General features: G+C 42.4%; 1 protein-coding gene across 1 annotated transcript in view; it reads right to left on the minus strand.

The window, feature by feature from the left end:
- Positions 1 to 1,246: 1,246 nt before the first annotated feature.
- LOC308305968 (inverted formin-2) overlaps positions 1,247 to 25,868 on the minus strand; it is a gene marked incomplete at its 3' end in the record, with an annotated part of 30,923 nt that continues 6,301 nt past the window's right edge. Inside the window, exons 2-22 of the mRNA XM_080750867.1 lie at positions 21,169 to 21,583; positions 19,657 to 19,772; positions 19,179 to 19,338; positions 16,264 to 16,297; positions 15,205 to 15,346; positions 14,311 to 14,443; positions 13,402 to 14,007; positions 12,814 to 12,953; positions 12,186 to 12,247; positions 12,001 to 12,103; positions 11,800 to 11,885; positions 11,058 to 11,158; positions 10,359 to 10,429; positions 10,151 to 10,258; positions 8,144 to 8,214; positions 7,921 to 8,041; positions 7,617 to 7,781; positions 7,304 to 7,406; positions 6,301 to 6,453; positions 5,010 to 5,867; positions 1,247 to 1,257 (exon numbers count right to left, since the gene is read on the minus strand). Of these exons, the coding sequence (XP_080606993.1) occupies positions 1,247 to 1,257; positions 5,010 to 5,867; positions 6,301 to 6,453; positions 7,304 to 7,406; positions 7,617 to 7,781; positions 7,921 to 8,041; positions 8,144 to 8,214; positions 10,151 to 10,258; positions 10,359 to 10,429; positions 11,058 to 11,158; positions 11,800 to 11,885; positions 12,001 to 12,103; positions 12,186 to 12,247; positions 12,814 to 12,953; positions 13,402 to 14,007; positions 14,311 to 14,443; positions 15,205 to 15,346; positions 16,264 to 16,297; positions 19,179 to 19,338; positions 19,657 to 19,772; positions 21,169 to 21,568 (3,744 nt within the window). The 5' untranslated portion in view covers positions 21,569 to 21,583. The remainder of the gene's footprint in view (positions 1,258 to 5,009; positions 5,868 to 6,300; positions 6,454 to 7,303; positions 7,407 to 7,616; positions 7,782 to 7,920; positions 8,042 to 8,143; positions 8,215 to 10,150; positions 10,259 to 10,358; positions 10,430 to 11,057; positions 11,159 to 11,799; positions 11,886 to 12,000; positions 12,104 to 12,185; positions 12,248 to 12,813; positions 12,954 to 13,401; positions 14,008 to 14,310; positions 14,444 to 15,204; positions 15,347 to 16,263; positions 16,298 to 19,178; positions 19,339 to 19,656; positions 19,773 to 21,168; positions 21,584 to 25,868) is intronic.

Consider the following 25,868-nt stretch of genomic DNA (forward strand, 5'->3'; position numbering starts at 1 on the left):
ATTGGGCGGTGGGTGAAATGAATGGATGTTAATACGTTTTCATATTGTATGCTTCTGCCTAAACATCAGTGGCGAGTAGGGATGATAGAAAGGAACCTAGGGCCGTGATTTTGGATGGAATTTGCTTTGAAAGAAATGTGTGTGAGAAAATGTAAGGCCCAAATTTGGTGGGAAAATAATTCACGGTACTGAGGGAACATATTGTATATATACATATATTCATAACAACTGAGTACTGAGGAAACATAGGGCCTAATGTGGATATATAAAATAAATCATGAATCATAGGGTTAGTAGCGCTGACTCCACTGTAGTTTCCACATTTCCACGACAAAGGTTGGATTGTTCAGAATCAGAATCAACTTTATTTTCATATCACATGATAGATGAAGTGTAAAAGAGAGTGCTATTTTTGTGCAAACACTCAACTGTTACAGGAAGAGTTAGAATAGGGAATAGAGAAGAAATAGGAACACTGAACAAGTCAAATAACAGGAAGGCAGTCAAGTAAAAGATATACTACTGTAAAGTCAAATATGCATAAATGGCACTAAGGAAGGCAGAAATGCTTCTTGTACAGGTGGAAAACATATCCAGCATATACAAATAGCAGCAAGTATATAAAATCAGTTTCACATTCATCGTTAAAGGGTTTTTAGGAAATAAAAAAAGATAATCCCATTTAGCAGCAGGTATAAAATCACGGTTTCATGTGTCAATTGTTTAAGTGGCATATAAATATAAAGCAGCATTTGGTATGATGTGTAATTTCCCTAAATCCAGCATACAAATAGTGGAAAGAGGAACACTTCTTACTTTTGGTTTGTAGGGATTCCCCTCCTTAGCCATCACTGGACAGTTGTTGCTTACGAAACAAATACATTTTCCATTTGACATGACAAAAATACGTTACCCATATTGAGAATACACCAACTGGGAGAGTTCCAAAAGTGTTTCAGCAAGTGTTTCAGCATGGGGAAAGTTTGGGTATCTCCATATATGAGTTTTTGAGCGGTGGTACACCGTCTCCTTAGCATGACTGTGTGTGTAACTATGTCACTATGTGTGCGTGTATGAGCATGCGGGTATGTAGCCTGCACTGCTCACTTCAAACTTGGTTTGATTTTAGTGTTCTGAGTGACATCAGACCTCTCACCCTATGGTGTTAATATGACTTGAAATCACTTCATGACAGCGATCGTCTGTCTACAAGTTAGGTTAAAGTCCAACAGATTGTCCTGCAAGGTTAAGGCAGAGCTGGAAAGAATAAGAAAAGAGAATGCAACCATACAGGACCAACTGAGAGAGAAGCTGCAACATGAGGTGCAGGAGCAGCTCCATAGGGCCTGCCATCACATTACAAGACTGGAGGCTGCTGCCAAACAACCAAAGTTCAAACACTTGTTTCTCATTGCCCAGTGATTGTAGTACCTGGAGTGTCCAACTGTCCTTGTTGCCATATCCAGTACCCTGTTAGCCAGCTCATAATAGGTTTGCTGTTGATATTACGTTCCTGGAGTTGCTGTTATCCAGTAGGCCTACTCAAGTTAGCCAGGTCACAACCTACTTCTGTAGCATAGCAGCAATGATACAAAATAATATGACAGAAAAAAACATGGAAACATCATAATGTCACAGTGCCATGGTGTGGCCATTCAGTGTTATGGCACGTGTTTGGCAATGTTCTGAGGATAGGCCTAGGAATATAAAACACACACACACACACACACACACACACACACACACACACACACACACACACACACACACACACACACACACACACACACACACACACACACACACACACACACACACTTTAATATATAGACTAGTAAGACTACACAATATGGAGACGAGTCTGAAGCCTGTCCTGGACAGTATAGTCCCTACTAGTCTCAGGACGTATAGAACACTAATGATGATAGTGTGATATTTCTTTTGTATAAACTGTTTTTGAGCGGTGCTCCTGTAAGGAGCTGACCGCTCCTACATCTGGCTTTGTCCTGCGTCTGTCCGGGTGTCCAGGGTCACATTGGCCAAGCTTAGCAGTGCGCTTAATGAAGCTAGAAATGCAGTTCCCTAGAAAAACTGCATGGGCTCGCTATTTTAGGCCAAGAAATGTGGATGGCAGTAATATAAATGGTAAGACAAAATTCATTTTCCCATAGGAATTCATTGAGGAAACAGTGTTTTTCCAAAATCTAAAAGAATTTGGTAACAAAAGAAATACAAGCAATAATAACTGTGTAAAGCTGATCAGGTTGAAGTTTGGACGAAATTTGACTATAGTTTTAGGTGCCAAAAAACCGAGCCCACAATTAACTCAAATAAGCACCGCTCACTTCACACTGGGTGTTATTTTTATTTCGTTTTGTTAAAATGTTAAAGCTCTCCTAGGTGGGGTTGGCAAAAGGGCCTTTCTGTGTGGAGTTTGCATGTTCTCCCCGTGTCTCCTAGGGTAGATACCCTCACAAAAACATGCAGTAATCCTGGTCTCTATAAAGCCTCCCCCTGGCCAGCCGGGGCGCCTGATGGAGGGGAATGGAACTGGTTGGAATAACGTGTTCCTTCCACGCGCTACGTCCAACCGGGGAAGCTCCCCCTGTCAGGTGATAAGAAGCGGCCTGCTCACTCCTCATGCATTGAAGGAAGCATGAGCTCAGTTCGGGGCCCTCCCCAGGGTGGCAGAGGGAGAGTAGAGCCCAGGATCACAGCTTAGGCAATTGGCACCGGGTGAAAAAATGGGTTACAAAAATCGTGGGATAAAAATTTAGAAAAAAAAAAAAGAATGTTAAAGCTCCAGTAATGCTAAAGGGTTCAGCTCGGTTGCCAATTTCATCCAATGGGAGTACCCATTACATTTTATAGTGTTCCAATTTCCAAAATGTCTTTGTGCCATCATCACCTCCAATTTCACTTTATTGGCCCTCTCTAAACACAAGAGTGCATGATCCAACAGGGGTTATGCTGCTGCAACATACATTTACTGAGATTGCAAATGATTCTGGTCTGTGTAGTGCACGCGTCACTAGAAAAAAAGTTTTCTAAACAAACACACAAGGTAAATAATTTGGACCCAAAAGGAGATTCCTACAGAAACAAGCCTGTCATAGTTGCAATGATATCTTTATGTTGATCAACTTTTTGATCAGAACATAAATAACAAGGCAAGGCACTTTCCTCCCATGTTTTAGTGATGTTACCACAGAACGGGTTTGTCTTGATATCCAGTACTGAGTACATACAAGTAATGCCAAGTTAATCTGTAAACATACTTTTTTATTAAAATAATTACGAACAACACAGTTTATTATAACCTTTATAAGTGGTACAGGCATTTGTCTATTTTTACATAACATACTGATAAAAGGCAGTTAAGATGATTTCTCATGCATTCACAAGAAATTGTATATTCTGTGATATCAGGTATAATAATTGTGTAAAATATATTTTTAATTAACCAAATATACAAAATAACAAAGCATATTCAACACATTTAAAGTTCCAATCAAAAAATATTATTTATACATACTGTGTAGGCAATCATTTAACATTTTCTTCTGTACGTGTGTGTGAGAGAGAGAGACAATAATAAAAGCTTTGCACAAGGAAGACGTATTCTCTTGAAATATAAAGAGTTGGAGTCAATGGAGTCGACTCAATTTTTCCTTTTTCCTCTTGATTTCTTTCTGGAATCGCCTAGGGAAATACAAAAAATATTTAAGTACACAGGATGGATTTATGTTGCATTAAATTGAGGCACTTGGTAGAGAAATCACCTTTTTATGGCATATAAAATGACATTTTGAAAGCAAACCTTGTCAAAACCCCTTTAAAATGATTGTTAGCTTTATCAATAGTCATGAAAGATTGTTTCAGTGAAGCCAGACCAGAAGTTTTCAGGAAGCACATGAGATGGCATATTGTTAGTAGGTTAAAACACTCCCATTTATAGTTACAAAAGACATCTAGGGCCGTCACAATTATAAATATTAGTTCACGATTGTCGCTCAAATAATCGCGATTAACGGTTTAATTGTGTGTTTGGCAGTCAACATTGGAACAATACATTTTTTTATTTCTGTTTGCCTTTTAAGCTTCATAATCAAAAATGTCACAGGGCAGATATGACAAATAAGCAGAAATAGCTCCAATCTTACGTATTGTAAACCTTTTAGATCTGCCATTGCTTTTATTTCAACGATTATGGCGATTATGCAAAAATAATTGCGATTATCTCAAATGATTGCGATTGAACGATTATGTAAGAACTGTAACAGGGCTAAAGACATTGACACTTTTTGAAGCACTATGGAGATACGACGACCCTCTTGAAGTCTTCACAAGTTGAAAAGCTCAGTAAGATGGGAAAACCATGTTAGATCCATTTTACACCAGTATAAAGAAGTTTAGTTGTGGTACTCCTCTCCAAGATTAGTCTGCTCAAAGGATTTGTCAGCATTAGCCATGGACGCACACACATACACAGACCCAGGTTTAAGACACCAAATAAAGAGCATGTGACCAGTTAGGCAGACAAATTAAAATGTTAAATGACACAAGGTTTTGGAAGCAATGGAGCTGATAGATGACAGTCCTGCTTACACTTGTTAGTTTTTCATCTGGTCATTTGACCTACCTCACTGTAACACACAGCTACGCTTAGTGTGTCCTTTTCCACCTTTACCTTGTGTTTCAGAGAGTCAAAATGGAGAAGACAACACTCAGACCCATGATAAAATGACTCAGATGTGGGTTTTATAAAACAAACACATTGGGTAGCAACTAAAACACACAAGTCTGGCACATTTATTTCACACTCAATGATAAAAACAAATCACACATGCAAACACAATGGATCAATGTACACTATAAAACGTGAACTGTAAAATAAAATAAAAACACAAAACCAAGGATTAGACTTGTAAAGGACTTGTGTGTAAAACCTGTCAAGAGGAGACTTGCATTATAAACGTGAACTTTGTTTGAGCTCAAACATGGATTACCTTCATTGCTTTTCTTTTTGCTTCGCTTAAAGAGCTTATGGCGTTTCTTGGATTCTCTAAGGGGAGCTGAGGATGCGGGGAGGGCTTCAGATACCGACGATGGCACGTCTTCTGGATCCAATTCTCCTGCTGCATCACGTGGCTGAATGATCTCACTGGCTGACGTCTCATTGGCTTTGGAGGCCGAGGATTCCCCACTCGCAACGTCACCCTGGCCAAAGTCTGTGGTCATTACGCTCTCCCGTTCTTCGGTAGCCCCCTCCTCCTGTTTGATAGGTTCTACCTCCAAAGTGCTTTTTTCAAGACTCACTTTATCTTTATCCTCCGCAATTTCCTTTAGAATGCCTTCATTACCCTCCTCTCCACCCATGTCTATATCAGCCCCGAGTGTGTGCCCTCCATTGAGCTGACCCATGCCACAATTATCTATGGGATCATCGGGCATCGACTTCTCCGTGATCGGACTGTTGTCACCATTAAAGAGGGCCTCTGAGAACGTAGATGGACCTTGTTTGTTGTCGATGACGTTGGACTCGGACGCATCTGTTGACTCAACTGTCGGTGTGTGTTGGGGACGGGTGCTCAGTGGTGTGGCAGCTTTCTCTTGGTGTCTCCCATTCAGTAACGAGACTGGTTCCTCTGAGGGCGACTTCACGGTTGATGCAGATCCTCCTTGGGGTGAGTTCGTTGGAGAAGTTGGGGGCGCATTCGGTGTTGAGGCTGAGGGTTCTTGAGGTTTGCAGGGTAAGTCCACTTCGTCTTTGGTGGCCTCTGTCTGAGGTTGCCTGGTATCTAGAACGGTTGATACCCTTGAAGCTGAGGCCTTGGCTTCTTCTTTTACAGGTATGACACTTGATCCTGAAAGTAGAAAGGCGGGCACTATTAACACGGTTGCCTTTCGAAAATATAATATGCTAATGTGCTTAAGAAATAAAAAAGCAGCATAGAGTCTGCATTGTTAAAGCATAGGAACATTATGGAGATAGCTTGGCAAAGGCAGCTTGGCAAAGGCAGCTTGGCAAAGGCGGCAAGCAATGGAGTCAGCAGCAGTGCAGAAGCACAGACGAAAGCTGAGATGAAGCAGCAAGGCTGTATAAAGCCCATGTAGGCTTCTGTGGCATTCATTGCATGCAGAAGTATTTTTCATTTGACAATACTTCAAATGTTGTCAAATTAAGCGTCATAAACGTTTGCAGAAGCATGCAAGGTTTTACAGCTCCGTTTAAGTGGCTCATAGGTTCACTAGCAAAGCTAGGAGTTGCAGATGGAAGCCACAGTCTCTTGTCCTTACCCGGTGGGCCTGTATCTCTATGCTTTTCATTAGAGGGGAGGCTTTCCGAATCGCACCTGGGCCGTGTCTTCCTGAGGCAGAAACCCTTCCTGATGTCTGCCAGGAGATGGTCGATGATGCAGCCATCGTCTGGTGGCGGGAGGCCTCTTTTGACTGGTTTGGACAGAGAGCAGAGAGATTACGATACTTACATACTTTATATTCATTCAAATTATCAAAAGTATTTCTCATATTAAAAAGTGGTGACCAAATGCGCAATCAACCCTGACTGCAAGTCACCGGTTCTTGAGTAACATCCATGAAAATCTCTGTGTACAGAGACTAGTTCATTAATTTATCAGGAAACAGCGCTTGGAAGGGTTTTCCTTTGTGGCAACAGAAGGAACAGGGAAATATAGGTCTTAAATGTAACACCATTATTTTGGAAAAAGCAACAAAGAAACCAAGTTACTCCATCAATCAAAAAAGTAACCCAACATAGCATTATGGGCTAGCCGGTATCCTTGTTGTCTTTCCTAATTTGCCTCAAATGTGATGCAGGCATTTCTAAACAACACTATGCAGTTTTCTGGTCGTTCCCCAACCAAGTCAAGCCAAACTTCGTAAGGGAGTGCATGAAAGGAATGTTTTTAAAGGTTGACAGGAATATTAATATACCGTTTATTAATTAGAATGTTAACTTGTTTACTTTTGTCCAGAATGCATCTCATATTTCTCCATCAAAGCCATTTATAAAGGCTCCGTGCACTTATCAGCAAGTTGATACCGTGACAAGACCAGCAAACTATTTTGAAGTGGTGAAAACGGAGTCGAGTGACGAGAGCTGAGGGCAGCACTGTGAGTGAGAGGCAGGGCTGCTCCATGTAAGCAACGGTGGTGCGTGTGGGAATTACAGTACAGTATGTGTGTCGCTTTCAGAGAGCTTTCCACTATGAAAGAGTAAAACAGTCATAGGAGAATGCGCAGCTGTGTCACACCGCAAAACGAGAGAGAGCGCGCTCACTTATTTTTCCATTCTCTCCTTTCTGTCTCTTGAATTCTTCTTCTGCCAGTTGTTTCTTTCTCTTCTCTGCCTTGGCTGCTTGTTCTTTCCTGGCTTTGTTTTCCTGAGGGTGGGAGATAAAACATAATAATTAATCTTTGAATTGTACTGCAAGTGTAGATCTGCGAATGATGAAAACGTTCTCGACAGCATCTGTCACTATACAGTACATGCAACTTCTAAAATGCCTCTTATGTACGGCTACAGTATGTAGGACAAACGTGCAATATATAGCAGGCTCAATGGTTCAGAGTACCATCAACACCTCCCTAACCTTTAAAGCCTTGATGAAGTGTCCCCGGAAGGACTTGATCGCTACAAAGAGCTCCTCCAGGGAGAGCTGATTAGCATCTTCACAAAGGTACACAGCCAGCTCACTCCTCTTTTTGTCAATCTCCAAGAACTGCTCCTCTAAAGCTCTGCACGCCTGCAGGTTTTCCTAGTGGAGAGAAAACAGACCATTTGGGGACTGGGGAGCAATAAGCATTCAAGATTCTAGTGTCTTTTTATGTTTGAATCCTCCTCCTCCTGTTTATTGTCATCTCCATGAAGAGAATGTGGAGAACGTCTATACCTACCTCAATGACCTTTCCATATTGCTCTGTCACATCTTCTACGGAATTGGAGACTTTGTTGGCGGTGCCCTTCAGTCGTTTCAATAAGGCAGTAGCCTCTGACTGGCTAGACTCCAGGTTAACACTAAAGACAAATAAAATGGTGACATGTTTTTTAATTGCAATTACAGATCCATGAACTGAGAAAAACAAAAAAACTAGGGTAGATCAAAAGTATGTGTTATACCTTGCTGCCTTTTCACAGATCTCTAGATCATCTGCCAGTGCTAAATGCTCCGGGTGGTTCAACTCTGCTTCCTGGGGAAAAAACAAGCCACATAGGGTGTAATTAGCCTAAATATGTTCAAGGGTGACTTGGGTGATTTTTAGCCTCAAACCTATCATTAACTCTCCAGCTTATTCTATGCATCTAAAAATAATAATGGAAACCTTGGTTCATCCTACAGTGGGAATTCAGTTTGGGAGGGGATCAAACCTGGGACCTTCTGTTTAGTGAAGAGGCCGCCTCTACCTTTTCAGCTATGGAACATTCAACATACTGTATGTAATATCTAGTGCCTTTTAAAATCATAATCTATGGCAGGGGGTCCGAGACCCCTAAGGGTCCCCAGAGTTACTACAGGGGGTCCTCCAAATCTTAAAGTGATTTTTTCTCCTTTTTTATATTAATATATAATAGGGATGTCCCGATACCACTTTTTTGCTGACCGAGTACGAGTACAAGTACTTCATGTTGAGTACTCGCCGATACCGAGTACCGATACGAGTACAATTAATAATACAAAATGTATTTAAATTACGCTTTTTTTTTTCCTCTAAAAAAATATATTATCCAATTTCCGCAACTATAACATAATGTCAAATTATTATTTTTTTCTGGTATTCTCAGAAATGCATTCATTGATTTAGCCCACAGCAATCTGAGTTCCCAGAGGTAATTTCTTCCACCACTAGGTGGCGAAGCCCACAGAATCTCTATTCTCTTCAATCAATCGTCTTTTTTCAGCTGTGCTACACTGGCAGGCAGGCACGTACACACATTGACAATTTGACATCAACGGGGGCTTGAGCCCCTGCCAGATCAGTCTGTAAAAAGTGTCCATGAATGCATTTTTTTACTATGGTAAAAAATGCAAATGTCCCCGGGCCCTTTCCATACCATAACTGAAGGCTGCATTCAAGAGAATTGTCCACCAAAAGGCCTTCTAGAAATATCAGCCCCTGCCTCTCTAAAATTTCTCTGCACGTCCCTGCAGACAGACAGACACACTTCACCGAGAGAGCGAGCTTGCAAGACAAGAGCGACAGAGACAAACAAACAAACACACACACACAGCTTTCTAGTGGGAAGTTTAACTTACCTACAGTAGCCTATACTTTGCAATTTGCGTGAGGTGGTGAAGGATATATGAAAGAGATTCAACTTTAGAGGTAAGTTTAGCGCAACAAGGCATGCCGTGATGCTGATGCCTTTAAGTGGTCGCAGCTGTATCGTTGGAGCACTGGTGCCTCGTTCGCAGTGCGGCACTGTGAGCTTGCATATCTGCTATTTTTCAATAGCAAAAGTATAAAATAATTAAGGCCCTGGCTTTCACCTTGAGCCCTAGTAACTCAGTCCCACTTTTCTCCCCCTTGTGACACCCCAGCAGAGTATCGGGCGCTGCCGTGAGAAGTATCTGGCGAGTACGAGTACAGCAAAATAGGGTTGTATCGGGTCGAGTACCGATACCACGAGTACCGATACTGCATCCCTAATATATAATATATTCTGAGAACTTTAGCCAAAAATAGCAGATCTACAAGCTCACAACACCTCGCAGCTTGTAGATCGGCTATTTATGGCAAAGCACTTTGGTGAAGAGGGGAAAAAGAGCAGAGTACAGAGTGAAATGTAAAGTTTATTAAGTATTGACGTTTCAAGTGGTTAAATATCTGAAAACACAAGTTGACATGAATCCAAAATACAACGTTGAAGACCCGGCCTGCTGTATGTAATATCTAGTGCCCTTTAAAATCATAATCTATGGCTTTCCTTAGACTGGACGAAAGACTTCATTCAGAAAAATAACCTGATGGATTTCTGTTTGTATTCATCTACGTAAATGCATGTGATACACAAAACAACTTTGCAAAATGTATCAGATATCCAGACAATTGAAAAATCTGCAAATATGCCATTTCATTTTTATCAGCAGGGTTTGAGTATGGTTGCTGAAGAAACATAAGAACGTACCTCCAGGATGTGATGAAGCAGCGTGATGCGACTCTTGTTGGCTTTGGTCTCAGTGAGTTTGACCAGAGAGCTGAGCTTGAACCCTTCTGCATTACCTGTGTGACTTCCCTGGATGTAGACATAATACAGTAGCTCATTAAGTTCAAGATCATAGTTTAAACGTCAGCCAGGATGGAATCTAATTGAGCAGGGAAGGATCGCTTCTTACATAGTTCAGGAAGTTTCCCACATCCAGGATGAGCCTGCAGAAATTGGGCAAGAGGTTGCTGTCCCTGAGGGCTGAGAAAACACACAGTAGATTCACAGAGATTACTAATCTGGTAGCCAACTTGGTGCTCAGTCGCATGTTCACACATGGGCATGACAAAAGGTTGCATTAAAGGACAACTGTTATTTTACAACAAGGGTTCATATTTTAGATTGTAATTAGGCAAAAGAAAAAGTGAGTGTTAAAATGTTTTCATTTGCTTCGTTCTATTGTTTTATCGCGTTTACCATGCTAAAATGTGTGGCATGCGTACGCATGGGGGCTAAATATGTATTTTTAGACAATAAGCCAGCAGTTTCATATTGCTATTTACAGTAACACTACTAGCCCCCATAAGTCACATCCAACCATGAAAGGTTGCGTTTCTGTGTAAAATGACAATGGGCTTATTCTGTGTAAAATGACATATTTAGCCACGTGTATGCATGCCCCCAGCTACTGAAATAAGAATCTCTAAAACAATAGAAAGAAGTAAATGAAATCAATTTAACACGCAGATTTTATATTCTTTAATTACAATCTAAAATATGAACCCTTGTTGTAAAAAACTAAAGTTGTCCTTTAAGTCAAAAGGTTAGGTTTACTTCATTCATCTATGACAGAGGACTCAGTGTGTACTGTAGAATAGTGTTTACTTACACTGGCAGGCATCCTCCACTATTTGAGCTTTAGGTTTGAGCATATCCAGCACTGAAGCCGTCTCCTCACACAACAACATGCACTCAATCCTCAACTCATAACTGGAGAGACGAAGCAAATGCAGTTGATAATGGTGAGCAACAAAATGTAAACAATACAGTTAAAGTTATACCATGTAACTTTTTTCATAAAACAAATCTTAAAATTGTCCTAACTGTTAAATCGCTAAAGTTTTAGAACACCCTCGCCGTTATTTTCAGCTTCTAAAGCCTTCTCTTTATATGTTTTCTATGAGCCGTGAGGGGGGGGAGAATTTTGCGGCAAAATTGCGTCATCTGCATCATCTGTATACGTTGGCCAATCACATCGCGGATCATACACACATGATACACTACCGGCCAATCACAGCTTATCTGCCGTGTCTTCAGGAAGTAGCCTCGCTCAGCTACAGTGTTTACCATGGTGAAGGATTCTTAACCTCTTAATCCCCAAATCCTGGCCAGAAAATTACGTTCTACCATGCGTTCTACACCTCCACGGATTCGTATCGGTCGCGGTGGTTTGCGGCGCCGCTCCGGTGGTCCGCGCCGGTGGTCCGCGATGACTCCGGGCGAAAAACGGCCAAAAAAAGCAATACCGCTACAGACCACTAGTTTAGCAACTTACACAGTATAGCTTTAAATTAAAGACTCTCCATCAAGTGACATGATCTACAGACAGATTAAAAGTAAAGAGCATTTACCATGGTACAGAGAGAAGTGAATTGTAGAAGCGGTCTACATTAGCCAACTTCTCTTTCTCTCCTTGGAAGGACTTCAAGTTCTCAATCTACATTGAGGCAGAAGACAGAGGTCACCCACAACTTGTAAGATAATGGGAATTTATGTACAGATGAGAATGTTCTGTCCAAGTTACATTTATGCAACAAGCTCGTAGTGCCAACCTCATGCTTTTCTGGAAGCAGTTTCAGAAGCTGTTTAAGCACCTCCACGTCAAACTTGGTCCGATCCCCCTTCTGAATCATAGATACGACTTCTTCATTCGAGCTGGGTAGAAAAGGGGGCAAAACATTCAGCTAGGGATGGACCAACATGGCGACAGAAACAATACTGGGAAAAGATATCTCACCATCTGAACTGTTTCAGGAATATGTTCAAGTTCAAGTTTTTCTTTGGATCAAGGAAGGTAATCTACAGAAGGAAGAGAAACGATGAAAGGAATATATTAATTGTTTAGAGCAGGGGTCTTCAACAGGGGGTCGGGGACCCCTTGGGGTTCCCCAGAGTTACTACAGGGGGTCCTCCAAATCTTTGAATGATAGAAACCTTTTTTATATTAACCACTTGAACCATATTCTGAGAACTTTAGCCAAAAATAGCAGATCTACAAGCTCACAATGCCGCATTGTGAGCTTGTAGATCGGCTATTTTTGGCAAAGAGCTTTGGTGTAGAGGGGAAAACTAGAAAGGTTAAGTGTTAATAGTAGTGACAGTTCAAGTGGTTAAAATATCTAAATTGACATGAATCCAAATTACACTGATGATTGTGCCATCAAACAATGAAACTATATGGAATCTATGAAGAAATGGTGGGGGTCCCTGCTTCATCTCTCTCTCAACTAAGGGGTCCTTGGACTGAAAACCTTGAAGACCCCTGGTTTAGAGTATATTACTGGTTGTTCAGCAGCGACATGTTTGAAGGGTGCTACTGCCCTGAGGGACTGCGTTAAGTGACCGCGTTAAGTGACCAGGCATACCTCTTTAGACTCCTTCTTGACCGGAGCAGCCTTGTCTTTGGGCTCAGTCACCGGGAAACAGAACAGCTGCTCGATGCTGCTGTAGTCGGGCACCTGAGGGGGAGGGATGTTCTGAGCCGATGTCCACATGGAGTTACCATCTGTGTGGAGGTGCAAGGTGAAGGAGAAACACTTACCATGAGCCATAACCTGACAGCATTACATTTCTTAACACACTTCATGGCTGCCGCTAATGATTATTTTCATGATCCATTAACCTGTTGAAGTTTTTTTTATTATTATTATTATTATTATTAATCTATGCATTTAAATCAGATGAGCATGAGCTGACAGAAGAGGATGGCTTACATTGTCCCTTGCGAGAACTTTACTTAATATAGCCCATATTAGAAATGTTTACATGATCACTAAACCAATTATTTCAATTACTGAATTTAAATATGATGACCTTTTCTATCGACAACTAATCATTCAATGAATCGCTTCACCCCAGTATTTGCTCCACTTTTCTCAGTAATACTTAGTAATACTAAATGTTACACTTGCTAAATATTTCCTTGGCAAAATGCAAAATCCTCCTCCACTCACCGGTAACGGCACGAAGCTTTTGCCAGTTGAGCTTCTTCATCCTCAGAGTGGGGTGCGGGGCGGTCCTGGCCGGGACCGTGGCAGAACGGCCCAGGGACTGGAAGCTCTGCGCCACTATCATGCCAGGAGGGGGAGGAGGAGGAGGGGGCATACCAGGCAAGGGAGGGGGCGGCGGTGGCCCTCCACAGCCTCCCATGCCAGGCAGGGGAGGGGGTGGCGGAGGGAGTGGCATCCCTGGTAAGGGAGGGGGTGGCGGAGGGAGCGGCATCCCTGGTAAGGGAGGGGGCGGAGGAGGACCACCACCTATGTTGGGTGGAGGGAGAGGGGGTGGTGGTGGTGGAGGGCACTGGTTGGTGCCTGGCCCCGTCATACTGGGAGGTAAGGGGGGCGGAGGCGGTGGGGGTGGAGGAGGGGGTGGAGGAGAGGCACACGTTGGCGCCCGGGCGGCTGAGGTGGCCCTGGCAGGTGCGTCTTTGTCTCCGTCCACGAGGTTGGTCTGAATGGCCTTGTCTGACTTCCTGGCCGGCTGGCCGTCCACCTCATAATGAACCTTGCCTTTGGAGGACGCCAAGCGCTGCGTGATCTTCTCGGTGGATTCCATCCGAGCTGGAACCCCCAAAAGCACAGACCAGAGAGGAACCGAGTTCAAAAACTAGCCCTCGTTGACCATGTTCACAATTAAAGGCAGCGGTTTTGCTCTGACAACAACTCTGGGCTGGAAATTATACTTTCTCACTGCCATGTTGGGAATAATGTCCTTTATAAATACACCCACTGAAAAACCACATTTGAACATCATGATCTATGGCTTTCCTCGACAACAAAAACACACTGAACCAAAGTGTTAATTCAGGAAAATAACCCTCTGGAGTTCTGTTTGTATTCATCTAAATGCATGTGTAAACTCACAGTCTTGGGCCAGCAGGATGGCTCTGTTAGTCAGAGCCTCCAGGGCCTGCCAGATGTCACAGCGCTCGGGCCCCAGATGCAGCAACGTCTGTAGGATGGACAGCAGCTGTAGGGAGGCTGGGGAGCTGCTCACCTGGGCGAACACAGCAACACAAATATACACGCATAAACCACAAAAGGTACCAGAGAAGTGCCGCGAATGTTAGACAGGCAGATGCTGAAATTTCTAAAAGGGCCTTTTGGTGAAAACATCAAAAATAGCAGACCTCCAAGCTCACAACGTGTCGCAGCGCGACGTGTTGTGAGCTCCACACTTGAAACCACACTTGATACCACACTAAACTAAGCAAAATAAAGTGAATACTGGAGATGTGGTGTACCCGGCATGAATTTCTACACAGAGAGGGCAATTCTTTCAACATAAGATGCTGCATTCAAGTTCAGGAGAGTGTGGACAAGGCTATTCTTTTGAATGCTGCCTTCAGGCATGGCATGGAAAGAGGGCATTTTCATTTCTTTCACCACATTAAATAACTGCATTCATGGTCTGGAGAGGGCACTTTTTACAGACGGATAAAAGGGCAGGGGCTCAAGCCCCCTCTGATGTCTATGTGTGCACGTGCCTGAAAGGCACCTTTCTTCCTTTGAATAATTGTGCCCAATTCTCATTGTATAGATTATGATTTAACAACACTTGAGCGGCATGGTCCATTCTTCACCAGCCACACAGTAAAACATTAATATCAGGAACGTTTTCAGAACTTCTGTTTATTTAGCTCCAGTTAGTACCATATAAAACCTTGTGATTATACCTACACAATTAAATTATGTAAACATTCCCCACTAGCACAGATTTGGATTACAACAATTACTATAAAATAAGTCATGGCTCACCTTGTTGAACAGAGTAGTAAACACCTCCAGGTGATTGCTCATGTCAATGCCTCCATAGACCCTCAACAACTCATCCTCGTCCTCAGCCATGGCCTCTTCAAAAGCTTCACACTGAATAACCAAGTCGTCATCCTCTTGCTCCCTGCAAGCCAGAAAAGCACAGATTACAGCTGGGCACTGGGAATGTGGGAACTAGCCGCAAATTGCAACTCTAGATTTCTTTTAATACTGTATGCTGATCTAGAGTTGCAACACCAACCATTGATAGCCCATACATCCAAACAGAAGTGTTATCTGATTGAATTAAACAACGTTAAACTAACCAACATTGCAGCTGTTAAGTAAAGCTTGAATTATCCTTGTTACGTGATGTCATTGGTATATATCATAATATAATCAGTCTTTTTTGGAAGCGGTGATGCCAGTGGTGAGCGCGCTCTGCTTGCGCATACTTGTGTGCAAGGTGCATGTTGGCACCTCGACAAGTAGTAAGGGAAAGTTAGCAGCTGGACCAATCTGGGAACTAAATAATTACCAATAGCTTTCTCCACAAATGTGTTCATAAAGGTGTCTACTATCACCTCTGAACGTTTTCAATCACAACTCTCTTGAGAAACTTTCTGGGAGCCAATCAAAGTTGGGGGTATCCCGAGGGCCTGGCATTAAAGGGGGAAAAATAAAAAATGGCCAATATGAGCGTATGAGGTGTGTAATTAGGGTATTTTTGGGCTGCTGAGTCCATTCCAGATTGAGTCCATTCCAGATTGGTCCAGCACTTGGCTAACTTTCCCTTACTAAAGAGTGCATTTCTAGTTCTATCTGCAAAGTGTTTGTTTGATAAAAATTCACTGTAGACATGTTATGATCTACTTTCTGTCAAGAAATTCCATGCAGGTGACTATTTGTCTAAGTGTTGGAGTTTGGAATCACTTGTTTTCAATAATAGAATGTTCTGCTGCCTCCCACATTATTTGCAATTTTGAAATAGGTGGTATTCATGGTATTGCTATAGGAACTGACTGATTCAACCACTATGATAACACGAATGCTCAGGCTCACCTCAATTTGGGCAGCATATCCAGTAATTGTAGCCCTGCAAGACAAAACACAATACTGAGTTTTCAGAATGCTCAGCAAATTCAAAGCTGCTGGCAATAAAGTCACAGGTGTGCAATTACAAAATGGGAGTGGCCAATCACAGCATTGTCAGGCTTCCCTGTCGACATAGACTACTACCACATAAGATCTTATTTCTTAGATGTATTTCTGTACTGTCTGTTGGCCACACCCTGCCTTATGCACGTCTGACTGTACCCTAAAACAGGGGTCTTCAATGTTTTCAGGTCATGGACCCCTTAGTTGAGAGAGAGATGAAGCAGGGACCCCCACTACATATTGTATAAAATTGTGTTGCAGATTTTCATAGATAGATTCATTGACTTGTTTGACAGCACTGTCATCAGTCTATATTGGATTTGTGTTAATATGTTTTTTCAGACATTTAACCACTTAAATCGTCGATACTTAGTCAATTTGATCTGCTCTTTTTTTAACCTCTACACCAAACCTATTTGCCAGATCTCAACGCTTCACAGTGCAAGGCGTTGAGAGCTTGTAGATCTGCTATTTTTGGCCAAAGTTCTCCTCAGAATATGGATGTGAGGGTTAAAGTTGTTGATTTAAAATAATTATCAATCACAAAGATTTGGCGGACCCCCTGTAGTAACTCTGGGGACCCCTTAGGGGTCCCGGACCCCCTGTTGAAGACCCCTGCCCTAAAAGTATGCTCAACTTCTTGTCAAATGAGGGACATTTTGTGGCAATGAAATCAAATAAAGCTATATTTTTTTGGTTTAAGCGAAATGAATGACATTCTGTTCAGCCCTCCACCATAGAGTTTGTCATTGTCTCCACCAGCCGAAGGCTGAGGGAGAGTATGTTTTCCCCTCCGTCCGTCAGTCCGTCCGTGCGTCCGTCCGTCCGTGTGTCCGTCCGTGTGTCCTCGCAGTTTGTGTGCAGCTAATCTCAGTCGCCGTTGGCCCGGTCGCTGCCAAAGTGAGCACACACATTCCCTGGATCCCAATCTAGAACCTCTGCCCTAAATTTTTCAAATGGGCTTTTTCTAGTGCCACCTAGTGGCCGATGTTCGCAAGACACATCTTACAGATTTTGTCCAAAAATCCTACAAATCGGTAGGCAGTATCTCGACAGTCATGTGATCGACACGGATCTGTCCGATTTTTCATATTCCATCCTGATTGGCTAAGATTGGCTTCCAAAGTTTGTAGGATTGAGCCGTTTGGAACAAAATGCCTCAAATCCCAAGTGCAATTATCATGAAATCGCGCACACACGTTCCCACTAGGTCGAAGAAGAAATGCCACTTAAAATTTTTGAAAGCAGCCTCATGGTGGCGCTATAACAGGCCGATTTGAGGTTTTACCTATAACTCCATCGATCAGTTTCAAACTTTGTAAGCGCATTCCCTAGAGGCCAAGGAAAAACCCTTTCCCTGCATTTTTCACATCAGCCTTTTATAGCGCCACCAGGAGGCCGACTTAAGTAAAACACAATTTTTCCTATTATTCCTTGAGATTTTATCCAAAAATCATGCAAATCGGTACACAGTATCTCTATAGTCATGTGATCAAGTACGATCCGTCTGATATTTCATATTCCATCCTGATTGGCTAATATTGGCTTCCAAAGTTTGCAGGATTGCTCAGTTTTTGAACAAAATGCCTCAAATCATCAACGCAGCTTGCGATTACCGTGAAATTTGCCACACATATTCCCACTAGGTCAAGGAACAAATGCTACCTTTTTCACATTGGCCTGTCATAGCGCCACCAGCAGGTAGACTTTAGCAAAACACATTTTTGGAACACAATGCTTCAAATCATGCATGCAGCGTCCGATTGCCATGAAAGATCTAAGGTGAAGAACATATGCCACCCTTTTTACATTGGCCTATTATACAGTAGCACCACCAGGATGCACAGCCTGGTGGAGACCTGTGCTCGGAAGAGCACTGCTTCTAGTTGTTCATGTGGCCATGAATATGCAATGCATTATTGGAAACGTGACATTTGCACTGTTCTCAGGTGTGTTTTGAAACCAAAATGAGAATAGGCCATCAGACCTATTCTTAGACAGAACCAGTGTGACAGATATATTTGTAACAGTGCTATTGCTGTGTTGACCTACATTGTCCTCTGTGGGCACATGGATTTTCACCACGGGAGAACAGGTTTTTCATTAAAAATTCACTACAGCGTGACCTTGCTGCCAGAAGCTAATTGTTGAGCCTAGATTGCTGAAACACTGCTGAGCAGCAGTAAACCCATTTAGGCCTAGAATTATTGAATGCTTTAACCAGTGAAAAATAGCAGATATACAAGCTCACAGCGCGGCACCGAGTGCCGCGCTGCGAGCTTGTAGATCTGCTATTTTTGAAAAAGTTGTGAAAATGTGTGCAAATCTTTGAATATATGCATTTTCAAAGCGAACGTTTGTAACTCAAATTTTGCTTCTGGGTGGTCCCTGGAACTAGATATTTTGAAATGGGGGTCCGTGGCCAGATAAATATCATTTTGGGGGTCCTTCACATGAAAAGATTTGAGCACCACTGACATAGTAGTCTCAAGAACAGACTAACTGAGCTCCAGTTAAGTGAAAAGGACCTTTTCTTTGACGATGGCCGGCCAGATTGCTGAGATAGAAACACAGTTTTTTTTTTCCAAAAACCTTAGAAGGATACAAAAGACACTTATAGAATCGGGTCAAAATTCTAATTTTCACGATTTTTCAAAAAATAGCAGATCTACAAGCTCGCAGCGCGGCACTCGGTGCCGCTGTGTATATCTGCTATTTTTCAATAGTTAAAGCATAAAATAATGATACACAAAATGAGTACCCGTTCTAAATGGGTTAAACAGGGAAGGCGACAATAAACCGGTGCCGCAGCAGCCTACCGATAAACTCCTTCCTCATCTTATCCCTCTCCCTGAGGTCGTCTGTCCCAAAGATGAGGGCATTGATGACGCTGAGCAGGGTCACCATGTAAGGCACGTTGTCTGTGGCCTGCATCTCATTCATGATCACACTGAAGCGATACTGCTGGGTCTTCACGCCCTGAGGAGAACAATCAATTTCACCTTATGAATGTAATAATATCCATGTGGAGAAGTGTGACTGTGATGAGGTCACACTGCACACAGTCCAACACTAGAGGGCACCAAGAAGCTTTTATCAGACAGAAAATCAAACTGTGAAAGTGCCATTTGAAGTGTAAAAGCTGTTAACTTTATAAAATGAAGATCGCACCAATCAGGTTCAGGCCATTTTGTCAATAAAGTTTCAACATCTACTGCTCATTCAAGATGCAATCATTGCTTGGCCAGGGGGGATATTGTGCTTATAACTTTACTCCTCTGCAGCTGGACTACTTACCTTGTAGTGGTCGAGTGAATCCAGAGCCAGCCGGTGACCATCTGAGGAGAACATGCTGAGGGCGGCCAGCAGCTCAAACACCTGCATCTTCACCATAGTGTTGGACGTGTCCAAGGCTGTGGAGCATCACAGGTACACACATCAGTATGGGTGTGGTCCCATCTATTTAATGAACACAATACAGCGTCCATTCATCTCCCTCTATGAAGACTTGTGATGGATGCTGTTTTTCAGCACCGTGTTTGGCAGTGTAACTTGAACTTTGAAACGTTGCCCTGTGAGTATGAAGTGTTGTTCCTTAGATAAGTGCTGCTCATCGATGTATGTGTAAAGGCAATGAAATCCACTATCTGTTCTGAGTGTCACTGCTATTTTACAGATTCTAGGCTGAAGTGAACCTGCACCTTGACTCAAGGATTACCGAATATTGAGCCGGGTGCTTTGAGGGAAGCCAGCAAAGTAGACCAGTAAAACAAGAAAAGGCCATTGACAAAGAATGTCGTGGTTCTTCGGATGCACAAATAGATTGTTTATTTACAATAGTCCAACAGCACATAGTGCTGATGATGGTCTGAGGACTGAAACATCCACTCTTTTCTATTCTTTCACTATGTAAATAAATAATCTATTTTAAGAGTCTTTTTTTTATCAGTGTACCACCCGCCCACCCGCCGGCCAAACAGCCAATTTTATACGGTCTCTGCATGAGACTGCATACTGTCTCTGCATGAGCAGTGGTTGCAGGATTGAATCAATTACCATGCATGTGAGAGAGTAAACATCTACTGCTCATCCAAGATGCAATCATTGCTTGGCCAGGGGGGATATTGTGCTTATGAGCTTCACGTGGCACTACTCGTCAACCCACCTGTGGCCTATACCCGAAACCACAGCCTAAATGTCTCAATAGAAGAGTAGGGAGAACACTTCCAACCACAGCAGATGTGCTAGTTATATTGTATTAACACATTTACTGCGTAACCCGACTTTAGGGTCGGGTTTTCAAATCCATGCGTTGACTGCCTTACTCGACTCAAGTCGGGTTATAACGTGTCTTATTGTAAACCCTAGCCTGCAGTCTGCGGCACCTGGGACTGATGCAAAAACTCAAATGACCATAATCCATCGGCAGATGACGTCATCAGGAAATGCTACTTGCGGTTCACAGCAATGTAACGAATTTCAAGAAAACGGATGCATCTCGGACTCTATCTCCAGATCGCGTTCTTGGTCAAAACAAGCCATTCTCTACAGACAATAACAAAAGCACGGATGATCGTGGTTATGATTTTTCTTTTCTGGGTGAAAGAAACCGGGAGCTATCTGTTTACATATGGACACATGGTGCGTTCATGGAGGCTCGACAATAAGGTAAAAACACTGAAAACCCCCGGCAGAGGCTACTGAATTAGTGGATGTGTTAACATACTCTATTATACAGATGAATATATTCTGTTATATTAAGAGACAGGTATTTCATATTCTGCTCGACAGATGCAGACGTGGACCAACCTTGGGAGAGCTTGCGGATGTAGCCCTCGTTTTCCACTATGAAGTGGATGCCCGTGGAGGAGTTCATGACCGCCCGCACGCAGTTGACGCAGGTCAGCTGCAGGAGGGCGTCTGCGATGCGGGAGCATCCGCGGCCAGAGAGACGGTCCAGTGCCTCCAGGAGGAGGTCCAGACCGCTCAGCTCCAGGAACTGGACCATCCATGTCTGGTCACTGCCCTCCAGGCGACGCTTCAGGCCAGAGTAGTTGACCACGGAAGGGACCTGCAGCAGCCTGATGCACAGCTCCGGGTCGGCGCTCTCCAGGTTGGCTTCTGTCTGGCTGTCCGGGGAGTCCTGGGAGGAGCCCAGACGACCCCGTACAGCTGCCCACTTCTTCTTTAGATCTGGCTTCCCCGACATCGCGGATAAAATAGACTGTGGAGGGAAGAGAGACAGTTGATGGTCAAGGCAACTGAGAATGACCTTAGATTTATAATGCAGGCACTTTATTTTTAGCAATATTTAATCAGGAACCACGTGACAACTTTGACAACTTATTGCCTATATGGTCCAGGCCGCCACCAACGAGTTTCACAACCTGTCCTTATTTTGGCGCTGGATGGCGCTGTTCGCTAGCTTATGGGTCACCAATGATATTTTACAGGGTAACCCGAAGGTCAACTGACACATCGATGACATAACCAGAACAAAAACAGCCTTTCCCCTTTTGTTTTTATTAAAGAGAAAAAAACTATGGATTTGTATGGGTCAGGGGGAGAACAATGTTGGCATTAAATGAGTTAAGTTTTTGCTCCATGATCCATTTTTGTTGTTTTTTTCTATTCTAACATTTCTATTTTATATCTAATTTGCAGGCATCATCCAAAAATATTTGGTCCTCTTCAGAAAAAGCGGTCAGTGTTATCTAGGCTGGAGGAAGCAGGCCAAAACAAGCCTTTATCAGAGGGCAGCATGGAATAGGAAACGAAACTCTGCGCTTTAGGGACGAGTGAAAATATCTGTCAACATTCCAATGAGTCATCACTAATTCTGCCAAACATCCCCACTTAATCCAGCATGAAAGAGAAAAAAGTCCCACCGTCAGCTGAATTTCCACAAAGGCATGCCTACCATTGCCTGGCCAGAACAAAGGGTGATTATTTTCAAATTGACTATAATTGTAAATTACATAATTATTAATTCAAAATAAATAAAAATAAAGATAACTATATAAACGTTGTAATGCACAATCTATGTAAAGCGCTTTGGATAAAAAGCGCTATATAAATTCACCATTATGAATGATAATAAAGAACCCTTGTATTCCCAGATCACAGTTGCCTCTTTCATGAATCCCCCAGAACTACTGGAAACATGCAGTGCATGTCCTGTAACCGGAGTAAGCCAGTTCCCACAAACTCCTGAAACCAAAAGGATAAGATATTGGTCTGAAAAAGGGTAAACCCTTCTCATAAGTCTAAAAATATAGCTTGGGTGAAACATGAGGCCATCCAGTAATAATGAACAACATGGGTGATTGTGTTGGTTTTATGATGTCCTGATGGTGATTTCACACTTGGCAGGACTTACGTATACAGTACAGATGAGCTGGAAAATAAACAAGGGGGGGAGAGAGAGAGAGAGAGAGAGAGAGAGAGAGAGAGAGAGAGAGAGAGAGAGAGAGAGAGAGAGAGCAAATAGTAACATTCTGAAAGGCTATCACTTGGGGGGACTTTCAATGCAACATTGAAGGTATAAGCAGGGCAGAAAGCCTTTATAATATAGTTCAGCCTTCTTATCAAACTAAAATGCCTCAAATAGGAAAGCCAAAAAGAAATAACAACAATAGCAAATGGTTGCAATAGTTTGACAATGACTGTAAATATCTCATACTGTATGTACGAGAACTATACTGTGGTTGTCTGTCTCTACTCAAACAAAAAAGAATTATTTTATCTTCATATTCACTACTATAGCGAATGAGTATTAAAATACAGAAAGAAAAACAAGGTACCCACATGATGGGTAGACAAGGTCTCAGAGGCACGTTGGGCCCGTCGGGCAAGTACAGGTCATGTTCTACTTGCCCAAAGGTCATGCTCACTTGCCCGAAAAGTAAATCAGGTGGGGAAGCCTTAGTGTCAATGCCTGCACATGTTAATGCTATTGAGGAATCCATGAAGAAACAACTCCTGGGAAAAATGGATCAATAAACAAACAGAAACACGAGTCTACCCATCCAAAACGAAAACACATTTCCAATCTCATTGGTACAACATTGAACAACAAACAGTAAAAACCCAGGCAATATATTGACATTCTTTATTAGGTATGACCCCTTGAGAGCGTCTCGTTTTTGAGGGGGTCCTAAAGACCGCAAGATGAATTACAAAGTTCAACAAGTCAACCATAAAAGACCATATCATAACCTGCTAGTTCCCCCAATTACACTAAAATAACGACAAGGAAAATAAAATCACTAAAACCTCACTTAAAAGGCCTGTCGTGTTTACAGCGTCCTAAATAAAGTGATAAAATTCACAGTTAACATTCTCCAGTATTTGGAGCCAAGAACTGAGAACTCCACAAGCTCGACTAAACAGCAACCTCAGGAAAATCCTCCGTTTCATCATCATCACCACACAGACTACATTTCCTCACTGAAAATAAAGTCCCAGCAAATCCCAAATTGTCTTTTTTGTCTGGAGTCCACTTAGCAAACAAGATTTTACAAAATGTGATGATCATCAAACTGAGAACACCCTGAAGCGCCTGCCTGCGAAGGAAATAACAGTAAGCATAAAGGGAAGCAAACGTTTCAGAGTTCTCATGGTCTTTGTTGCAGCTGCATTTCATTTCTGCATTTCATATTTTGCCTAAAATCTGCATAGCTTATGGCTTTGTGATGCCAGCCAATTTTACCTGGTGGGGTGTAGCATATAAACAGCAAATACATTGACATCCTTAACTTCACTTGACCTGCATGTGCACAGTTTGGTTGACATCAAACACAGCCCTGTGATGACGGGCTTTCTTCACAGCATGTCCAACAGTGGTTTTGACAACTATTGACAACTATATCCATCATCTCAATATATGGGACACAGGACAAGGGATAACAATGCTGTGCAGTCCCACATAAAGGGGTGCACATCGATAACAAGGTTTACAGAGAGACAAGAGTGAATGAGACTCACAAACACAAGCCGAGCCACCAGACAGACACCCCACTGTACCAAACCAAATGATAGGAAAACTAAAATAAATAACTATCTGATACAATGGAAATGGAGTTTTCAGTAAATTTAAATGCTATTTGGCCTCATACTCAAGGGCAGTATACCTGAGTATTGTGACTGTTCCAAAACTAAGGAAATTCCTGACTACTGTATGTACACGCTCAGTGAACATCATGCCATGAAGAAAGATCACCGCAGGAAAACCTGGTTCCCGAGAGAAGACACACAAGATGAGGTGGAGACCTACAGGTAGCTGCTCTTTCTAACTGCATGAGAATACATCAAAGCCCCACAGTCTTTCCCACAGATTACGAACACACAAAACCATTTTGAAAACATGACTACCGGTAATAGCAAAATAAACAATGTGCTGTATGAATTACAGCAAACACAGCAGCAAGATGTGTGATCTATTGACAGGAGAATTACATCCAATGGAATTTGAAAATATAGCTATTTCTATTTTAAACTTTTTTTATGTATATACATACTATTTGTATGTACCGTACCGTATATAGCAAAAGCAAAATCATTCTTCCCAACCTTTTCTTAATCTTACCTACTGCTAGGCTATATTTTATTGCAATGTTGCAGAGTTACACATCTCTGTTGCCAATAAGACATTTCTTTATTCTACATTCCAATATCTTAAAGTGTATGTAAATTTGCTTTAGCTAACAATTTGCTCTGACATACAGACATGCACGCACGCACGCACGCACGCACGCACGCACGCACGCACGCACGCACGCACGCACGCACGCACGCACGCACGCACGCACGCACGCACGCACACACACACACACACACACACACACACACACACACACACACACACACACACACACACATTGTAAATTCTATTGTAAATAGAGGGTGTATTGTAAATAGTGTCCTCAATGTCAACTACAAGGAATTACAAGGCATTGTTTGGATGCCTCTTTTGCCCACGGCCCGGGTTATCCAGAAATAAAAAGGGTGAAAAAAAATCATATGGCAATAACACCGTCCCTTTGTTTTGCTCCTGCTTTCTAGACCAGGCATATACAGTATATGTGTCAGCTCCAGCAGTACTACTGACTCCCGTTGCTTGTGAGAGGGTGTTACCGGGGCAGCAAGCAGGCAGACAATGCCCTTGGGTTTCGTACAATAGGGTTCTTCTTCAAAGAGCTGTGTTCATTAGCCACTAGAATGAATGAAATGCTCCCTGCCTCCTTTTCTGTGCATTACGACCAGGGGTGTCGCACCAAATTCTGGGCCCTGGGTACAAGGATTCACTGTGGGCCCCCCATGAATGTTCTAACCCATTTAGATTGGGAACACATTATTACGCATTATTGTTTATTACTGTTGAAAAATATTTTTGAAAAACCATGAAAATTTGTGCAAGTCTTTGAATATTTTTGACCCTATTCTATAAATGTCTTCTAAATCCTTCTAAGGTTTTTTGAAAAACCTCTATTTCTGTCAGTGGTGCTCAA

This window comes from Nannobrachium achirus, assembly GCF_963921795.1.
Source record: "Nannobrachium achirus genome assembly, chromosome: 20".
Classification (NCBI taxonomy): Eukaryota; Metazoa; Chordata; class Actinopteri; order Myctophiformes; family Myctophidae; genus Nannobrachium; species Nannobrachium achirus.